The 9,577-nt window shown below is 49.4% G+C and overlaps 1 protein-coding gene across 3 annotated transcripts in view; it reads right to left on the bottom strand.

Moving 5' to 3' along the window:
* Nucleotides 1–1,358: 1,358 nt before the first annotated feature.
* Nucleotides 1,359–9,577, bottom strand: part of BANP (BTG3 associated nuclear protein) — a 122,221-nt gene continuing 114,002 nt past the window's right edge. For all 3 annotated transcript variants that reach the window (XM_081107994.1, XM_081107993.1, XM_081107995.1), the window contains 2 exons: nt 5,278–5,421; nt 1,359–1,986 (listed from right to left, as the gene is read on the bottom strand). In XM_081107994.1, coding sequence (XP_080964120.1) covers nt 1,915–1,986; nt 5,278–5,421 — 216 coding nt within the window. In that variant the 3' untranslated portion in view covers nt 1,359–1,914. The remainder of the gene's footprint in view (nt 1,987–5,277; nt 5,422–9,577) is intronic.

Raw genomic sequence — 9,577 nt, 5'->3', positions numbered from 1 at the left:
GTTTGCTATGGTTCCTTCATTCCACTGTAGGTGGTCTCACCTTTCTCTCTGGCTGCTTTCAGAATTATTTTTGTCTTTAATGTTCTGTGTGTGTCCAGGCATAGATTTATTTTTATTTCTACTTGGAATCTATTCTGCTTCCTGAATCCTTTAAATGTTTTATTTCTACTGTTCTCTCCATTCCCTCCACCTGGGAGTCCAGATACGTGTTAAATTAGACCTTCTCCTTCCAGCATTTTGACTGGTCTTTTTCTCATGTCCATCTCCTCTCTCAGGTGACTATCCATGGAAGTTGTGAGTCCTCATCTCACCATGCCCATCCCTGGAGGATGCATAGAGGCATGAAATGTAGACATGCTGTCCCCACCCCCTCCTTCACCCCCCCCCCCCCAGCATGCCCTGATGTAAACTACCCAGCCCAGGAACCCCCATGGGGTGGAGGGGAAGAGGCATGACTATTTGGAATGGCAACTTTGAATGTTTCTCAGAAAAAGCATTGAGCATAGTCCAAATCAGTGAATATGATTTTGTTGTGAATTTCACAAACCCCACTAATGTAACTGCCAAAACCCTGTGAGAGAAGCAGGCCCCACACGCTGATCACGAGTAGTGCAAACCACCTCTGTGCTTCGAACTGTTTTCTCTGCCTTCGTTTTTTATGTTGTTGTTTTTTGTTATGTGTACACTTTTAATGGGTTTAAACATTTAGTGAATCAACAATGTGAGGCATGATTATAATGAACTCCTTAGATATTTAAGATCTGGCTTTGGCCCTGACCGGTTTGGCTCAGTGGATAGAGCATCAGCTTGTGGACTCAGGTCCCAGGTTCGATTCCGGTCAAGGGCATTTACCTTGGTTGCGGGCACATCCCCACTGGGGGGTGTTCAGGAGGCAGCTGATCGATGTTTCTCTCTCATTGATGTTTCTGACTCTCTATCCCTCTCCCTTCCTCTCTGTAAAAAAATCAATAAAATATATATTTTTTAAAAATCTGCCTTTGTTTTTTAACTTTAGATGATGAGGCAGGCTCCTCCGGACATGACTTGCTCTAAGAAGCCCTGGAGCTATAACTTTCTGGAGCTGGCAATGGTTGTGTCATGCGACAGGCCGGGTTACCTGCAATACTGAAGCAGGCTCCCACTGTCTCAGGGACCCTGAGAGGGAGCACTCCGCCGGGCAGTGCTCTGAGTATCGGGGAGCTGATCTGACAGAATAAGCCACCCCCCTCCCTTTGCAAGAACCCCACAAGTACTGTCAGCACAGTGGAAAGGGCTCGTGGGTGATCCCTGAGCACCCACCAGGAGGGAGGCTGGCCTCGGCAAACCACCTCTTCAAAGGAAATAACATTAAAGCTGCTGTGGTCATAAATACATTTATTTCATTAAAAATGCTTAATTACAGTGCTGAGAGCATTTCCCCCTAGAAAAGTAGGTAAGCAATATTTCCATCAAAATGTTAGTTGTCTCTGCAAATACCTATTTTCATTTCACTGAACAGAGCACACAGCAAAAGGCTTCTGCTACTCCTTTTTTTTTCCATTTTCTTTTTTGTTATAAACACCATAGCAAATTAAAAAAGCTGTTTAAACAGAGAAAAATATTGTAGTTCTTGATTTTCTGCGTGAACTTAACGCAATCCACACTGTGCTTCCCACTCTTTCTCTAGGTACCAACAGTGGGACTCAAACGAAGGGGTCTTCTGGAGGGTTGGCGGCTGTTGTCATCTGTTATTTACTGGGACACTTTCCCCTGTGGATGAGGCTCCAGATGCATTTTAACAGAACACGTGCAGTCACCTCCATTCAAAGCCATGGGGCCAGACGCGTGTAGAACTGGGTGGTTGGCTGGAGCCAGCACTGAGAGCGGCAACGGCTCCACCTTGGGTCCTGTCATGGTCGGGCAGCCAGTCCTGCATCACTGGATCTGGATGGCTCCGTGCTCAAGCTGCATTTCGGGCTGCAGTGTGGGCTGCAGGGTCTCGGCCGTCTGCAAGAGGGGAGAGAGGAGGGCTTTTCTATAAAAGTACCCACCAACTCAAGTCCAGGACACTCACTGGTCACAAAATACCAATGGTTTTCATGCACAGAGCAAACACACAGCAGAGCTGGAAGGTCCGGGTCCTAAGTGCACCCCTGCTTTGAGTGATGACTCCCAAAACTTGAGCTGCTTCACAGCAGCTCTGATGAATCCAGGATGTGGCCCCTCCTTGCGGGACCGCCTGTTTGCTCAGGTCCTAAACGACCCTCCCACACAGCTGCAGAGATCCCTGAAGTCTGTGGTGCTGATTTCCTATTCCCACCCCCTGCTTATCACTGGGGATACTCTTGAAGTGGTTAACACATCCTTAACCTAATATATTTGCCTAGAATTTCAGTTACCATTTTGCCTTTTCTTATAAAAACTGTTCCAATGTTCCAAAAAAGCATTTTAGGGGCAGCTAGCTTTCTCTCCTTAAAGAAGTAAGTTCTAAACAATGAGTTATAGATATTAAGGTATTTTTAATGCATATTTACAATGTTAAGATTCATTAAAGGGAAAAATATAATCTTGGAATAAGTCACCAGTCATCCACCTAAACCATGCAGAACTGGCTCCTAGATGGAGATTTGGGGATTTTTAGGGTCCTCTAAGCTGTCTGTCAAAGGCAATGTCACAAAGACTAGACCCTCAAGGGTAGTCCCAGCTTCCCTGGCAGGAAATTTAGCTGGAGAGGCCTGGCATGGCAACTGAAAAGAGACAAAGAAAGCCACAGAGACTGGAAGGCGGAAGTCCCTGGGCATGGGGGCTAGTGCTACAATCCCTACTGCAATTCAAGGCTGAGATTTTGAAATACTATACAAATGGCATTTAACAGTGTTTCCTTGAAGCAGAGGCCTTCCAGTCTCAGACGAAGGGCTCAGCACAGGCATTGCCCGTGCTGTCTAAGAGCCCACAGAGTGGCTGGGCAAGAGCAACAAAAAAGGGACCAGCTGACACAGACGAGGTGGGCGCTTCCCCACACATTTCTGGACGAGGGAAAGTGGATTAGACAGTGCTGGTGTCTGCAGACAGGAGAGAAGCTACAGGCGGGGGCAGTATGCATGCACCTCATTCTCTGCTCTTCTATCTGTCCTAATTGAATGGATCTTGAGACCTGCCAGGTGTGAATCGAGACAAAAAAATAATGCAGGAAGCCAAGGTGGCAAGGTGCTAAAATGGACAGTTTTCCTCAACTCTGAAATCTGTAATGACGACAAACCTACAACATGGAAGATGACCACCAAAGAGCCCCCCAGGCCTGAAGAACACACGCCGTGCCAACCTCTGCGCCGCCCAGCAGCAGGAGTGAACTGCTTTTACACACGACCCTTTCACAAGAGCGTGGGTATCAGACACCATCACCCGGCATGAGACGAGGTGGGTACACATGGACAGGTTTGTTCTTAAATCACAACAGAAAACTTGTCGGGGAGAATTCCTCTCCCCACACGCACACACCCTTCGCCGGCTCCAGGCCATGCCTCATCCCTCTCCACAATGGAAGGGCCTCTATGGTCACTGCTCTGAGGAAGCCCAACACCACTCAGGGTGGGAAGTGCCTGGGCTGTGGGAGCGGCTGGAGGGGTCTGGTGGGGGGTGAGGCGCACACCTTCTTTAGGACACACCTTCCCAAATTCTGGGCCAAATGGAGCCTCACTGTGAGTCAGGAGAATAAGAATTTAAGTCCTCAGAGGACTGCTGAGTTCACTGAGTTGGCACCTGGTCAGCAGGGTCACCATGGGCAACCTACGTGGTTCCATTCCTCAGCAACCACCTCATGAGGCTGCAAGAAAACCAAATGAGAACTTCCTTTCCTCCCAGGGCAATGGAGAGCACACGACGCCTAGCACAGTGCAGAGCAGAGTGCAGGAGGGAAGAGGGACCGCCTGAAATGCGGGGCTTTAATTCTAAATGTCAAAGGCTGACGGCATCGACACAAGAGGCTCAGCAAAAAGGAGAGGAGCAGACCCAGAGAGGACAGCAGACCATGCAGAAGGGGCAGGAGCCAATACCTAGCAGGCTGGAACAGAACATCCACAGGGTCCTGTGGGCAGGGAGCTCTGAGGCCTCCTCAGGCCAAGGCTGTCCAGACACATGCCCCCTGCCTTCCCATGGCCAAGCACCTACATCACAATGGCATCTGTCTTGTCTCAGCAGTAAAGTTAGCGATTTAACCCCACGGCCTGTGAGGTCTGAGAATGCAAGCCACCGGCTTCTCTGTGCCCTTCACACAGCAGCCTTGACCTTGTTTCCACGACTCACTGCCCTCTCAGGACCAATCCTATGGTCACTCTCAAGAAATAGGAATATGCACTGACTTTAGAACTGGTTGTTCTAAACACAACCAACCAACCACACAGAACCACTCACACTGTCCCCTAAAGGGGATCAGGCTGTCAGGCTTATGCAAGCTCTCCCCACTAGATTAGGGGGTGAGAGGCAGGCCTGGGTCCCCTGCAACCAGGGTGACTCTAGAGAAGCCACAATGCTTGCTCTACTGAGCACACTCACTGAGGGGCAGCTCCAAGAACACTTCAAATATCTAAAGAAGCGACTCACTCATCTGACATTTCAGAAAGTGTCCAAACGGAGCATGAAAGCCGGTTTCCAGCGCTCCCAGGAAGCATGGATAAGGGCAGCTTAAGCGGAGATCCAGCAAAGCCAGATGCCGAGAGGCTTCCGTGGAAGCTCGTCAGTGCTCAAGCAGACATGCCGAACAAGCACATAGCAAACACAGGTGGGCCTTACAAATGCAGAGTTCCCGCCAAGGCCGTCAGACTGCTATGCTAGAAGTATGGTGTGGGAAGCTGGAAACCTGGCCAAATGGTGCTCCCAGAACCAGGTGCAGGCACCACAGCTAGCCGGGCCATCCTACATTTCCACCCTAAAGCCGCGGGCTGCTCAGAGGCAAGTGGCCCAAAAACCTGCCCCTGGGAAAAAGGTGAAGGCTGAGGGCTGCGCCAGCAGGAGTACCAACCCCTGGGCCCTGGGCCCTGGGCCGGGTGCCGCCCACACAGAGGAGCAGTGAGGTCTCAGGTCAACGGGAACCCCTCACTTTCGAAGGCAGAATTTATTTTTTGCTTCTGAGTTTATAGACAAACATTTGCACAAGACAAAATAGCTCAAGAATCAGTTTAAGACTGGCACCTGGGTTGAGATCTAACTTCTCACCTTCCTCCGGGAAGAACGTTAGAAGTAGAAATAACCAAGCTGTGTTCATACCTATAGAAGACCCAGGACTTGTCCACAGAGACCCACCTGAGCTGCCGTAGTGTGGTCAGTCACTGGCGCCAGCTGGACGTACTGGACCTGGATGTCACTGCCCTGGAGAGGTGACCCATCCATGCCGGTGGCAGTGGGGTCTGAGGAGGCCACGGCTATCAGCTGGGCCCCCTGAAGCACCTGGAGGGACAAAGCAGACACCGTCAGCACCATCACGGGTACAAGGGCAGAGTGAAAGCCATGCATGCAGACTCCACGTGACGGCATGGACCAAGGAAGACGACCCAGCACTGCACTCCACACTGTGGGGTCCACCTGCCCGCAAATCATCTGGAGTAACTTATGTGTGTGTAGAGAGCATGGGTGAATGTATGTGTGTGTGATCAGATTGTTCCACATCTGCAAGGGACCTCCCTCAAACATCCACATTTCAGAAAGATGGCTTTTTAAGCCTTAGAAGAAAAAAGCAACCAGCTCAGGTTTCTGAAGAGTGTGGGACGTGGCCAAAGGCATGCCTGAGAGCGCTGGGATGGAGAGAAAGTGGGACATGGAGCAGGAGATAAAGCACGTGAATACCTTGGGAAATCACTGTTGTTCTAGGTTCACGTGGGGAGACATGGAGGGCAGCCAGGAGGGACAGGAAAGGCAGCAGGTTCTCCTGGAGCATTTGCAAGTCAGGGGAGATGAAGAAGTGTCCCCCTACCCCCGCCCCAAGAGTTGACCATCGAGTTTAAGAAATAGCAGAAACATGGGTGTGAGTTACAACACCCAATGCTCCAGATGGAGCCAAGAAGACCTCTGTGTGAGGAGCAGCGGCTGGGAGAGAAGACACTGATGAAGGATAGCAGTAGAACTCCCGGGGGAAGGGAGTGCGGGGGGGAGGGGGAGAACAAGTTCCAGAGACAAATCACCAAGGCACGTGCCCCCATGACAACCAGGGACAGCACCTGGACTGTGCCTGGAGGTGGGGGCCAGGTGAGGGCCCAGAGACAGGGTCTGGGTAACCCTACCACTCATGAGCACCCCCATATCCAGGCCCACCTCCAGCCCAGCCCACCTGGTGCTCTAGCAGCAGGAAGATAAGCTGGTGCCTTGACCTCCCGAAGGCCAGGATGGGGAGGTGGTAAAGGAGGTCTCTGAGGCTTTATATTCATGACAGTGAAATGCCATAGCTGTGAGGGTTTTTACTTGGGCGGTGTACCCCACCCCTCCTTCTAATTATATGCCTACGGCACCACCTTCCAGGGTCACTTGTGGGCCATCCATAGTGGGGCAACAATGACCACAATTCCCAGCCAGCCCACTACCTCCTGCAACAGCGTAAGAGCTAAGGAAGAAGGTGTGGATCCGCAGAGAAAAGAGGGATTGCCCACTCTGGGAAAGGTGGGCTCGGAGTCCTTATGAAAATAGAGTCTGTGGTTTTAAAGTATCATTCTAGTTTTTGATAAACAAGAGTTCTATTTCTTTAACAAGGAACTCATAAAGGAAAAAGAGGTAAACTCCATTTTTAGAATAAAAGATGACAGAAGGTTGTTAACTACTTTTCGTTTCTTCAGAAACCACAGTTTCACATACTAACACCAGCCGGCTATGTTGGGAGGATACTGCCCCCAAGATGCACACCTCCTTCTCCCCGGACCCGCAGGTGTGTGCCCTGATACTCGCAGAGGCACTCTACAGATGGATTGAGCTGGTCATTTCAAGATGGGGAGAATGCCCTTGAGTATCAGGTGGGCCCAATGTCACATGGGTGTCCTGAAAGCAGAGACTTTCCCAGCTGCAGAGAGGCAGAGGGATGCCACATGCGAAGAGTCACTGGCCATGGTTGGCTTGGAAGATGAGGAAGGGGCCACGAGCCAAGGACTGCGGAGCCCTCTGGAAGCTGGAAAAGAAGCCTCCAGAGGAACCAGCCCTGCGACCCCTGGCTTTAGCCCAAGGAGACCACGTTGGGCTTCTGCCTTCCAGTCTACACAGCAGCCACAGGATATTCACAACTGCACTCGCCATTTCCGAAACTGCCTTCTTTGAGCACAGGAACTTGCTTCTGGATCCCCATAGAGCTGAGCTGACAACAATGGCTCTTAATTAAAACACTACTCATTTCCATTATAAACTGTTTGTACTAATGAGTTTTTGAAAGGTTAAAAAATAAAATTAGAGAAAATTGAAGTCTCCTCTAGGAATTCACATTTTCTTTTCCCCAGCACATACTCTCCTTCAGATCTTTCATGATCAGAAAACAGGGCACAGTTCTGTCCAGTTCCATAGCTTTCCTTCCCCATCACCAGGGAGGCTGCCACCCTTCCCCCTCCCCCGCCATGATCCATAGAGTTGAGCAGTCAAAGGCAGCAGTTGGTGTGGCCGCAGCTGGCGTGGCCACAGTTCACCTGAGGAGCCAGTTCTGCCTGGGAGCAGTCAGGAGACAGCAGAGCTTGGGGATATCCCCTCAGCACACGCCCAGCCCTCGGTTCTCAAAGCTGAGAATCCAAGTCCCCTCTGCATGGCCCAGAGGGCCTCCGCTGGGCATCAGTCTCCTTGTGGCTTAGGAAAGCATCATTGTTTTTTAAGAAAGAGCAGCAAGATCTAGGCGGGCTCCCTAGGTCCCTCCAGCAAGCATCCCTATATGCTCTTTACTCCACAAACTCCCAACACGTACAGGTCAAAGGACTCTAATCAAGAAACACTAGCTGGGACCTGAAGAAAGGGAGACACAAAGCTGTGTTTAGTCATGGAAGTGTTTTAGGAGCCTCTGTTCCTCAGATGGTTCGGCAGTGGCTAGCTTGTGTTTCATCCCTTTGCCTCTTTTTGGAGGTGGACCACCAGTTCCTTCTCTCCACAGGTTGCTTTCACCCAGATCTGTAAGTCTGAAGTTAATGACTGAACCACTCTGCTTCATCTTTCCTCGTTCCCTATCTTCACAACATTTCTCAAATTGTCAATTCTTTGTGCTACTTAATGTATAGCTACGTTCTTAGGAATCTGGAGATTCAAAACCTCTAGCTCAGCAGAGGAGCCCTGCAGAAACACTGACTAGACAATGTGTCATTAGTTGACCCCGTGTCCCACAAGACCTTATTTCAAGTCTAAGACAACACAGCTGTGAGTGGGAGACCTGCTGGTTTGGAGTCTGGCACAGTGCTTGTGGCATCTGCACCTACATCTCTTAGTGAGCAGACTCACTCCTGACTTACAGGCATCTGTGAATTTTTTATGAAGTAGTCCCATGCAGGACTGTCCACGCTATGTTCTTGCTTACCAGCCCTCATGTCCCCCCAGTGTGGCACCTCATGTCTAATTGGCACAATCAAGTGTGGTTTATTCCCAGTGGCAAAGCTGAGGAAAAAGTAATGTGGGCAACAACATCCCACCAAGTGGAGGGTTGTGTTTCAGGTCAGAGGCTGTGCCAGGCAATAATGCTGCTCCACAACAGCTCAGAAGATCAAAATGGGGAAAAGATGAAAGGTAAGAGACCTGGTAGGAAATCCTCAAAACCACACAGCCACCTGCCCTTTTGGTGGGTGAAAGCGAGAGAGGGTACAGACTGCGACGCCATGGCTGCCCTAACTCAGCACTGATTTCTAGATCCTGGACTGAACTTTAAAAATCTAAGCAATGTTTTCAAATACTAAGCTAAAATGTTAGGTATTTTAATGTAGTTACAGTTTATAATTGATGTATATTTTAAAGATCCCTTAACAAGTGAATTTAAGGTCAAATCATATAACAATTTTTAAAGGAAACTTATGAAATCATGGAACTTATTTCTGAGAAGGTTCTGACTGTACTCTGGTTTTGGCAATGAGCCACAACCCTCTACAAACGGAAGGCATTTTACAGTATCCTAAGATAGATTTTCCCCTGTCAGCATTGCCAATAAAAGGACTTCTCACATGATCTACACAGCTGATTAAATCTTAAGAATTATGTCAGAAATCTCAGAATCTAAGTGTGCAGAATTATAATAGTGAAGATAGGCACATTACCAGCCTGGCTGGTAAATGAAAATAAAAATAGGAAAATGTTCTCCATTGGGAATTCATTCAAAATGCTATGCCTTTTAAACAATTCCACATTGGTTTGGTTTTGCTCAGTGATCAGAAATGAGTTAAACATTTAACGTGCAAACTACTGGAGGAAAAGACCTTCAGCCACTTAGTTATCATTCTTCTCCTGCTCGTACTCCAGACCCAGCAGAGAAACTTGCCCAGGGGACTTCCACCACGTTGGGCCTCAGCAGAAGCCCTGCTGCTCAGCTCCAACACCTTGACTCCAGCATTGGGAGAGGGTGGGTGGCCCAGCACCTAAGCCTGCCTCCTGCTCCTCTCACCACAGCCCC

Source organism: Myotis nattereri, assembly GCF_964212035.1.
Source record: "Myotis nattereri genome assembly, chromosome: 15".
In the NCBI taxonomy this organism is placed as follows: Eukaryota; Metazoa; Chordata; class Mammalia; order Chiroptera; family Vespertilionidae; genus Myotis; species Myotis nattereri.
Note: the sequence above shows the minus strand (reverse complement) of the source record. Positions and strands in the feature narration are given on the sequence as shown.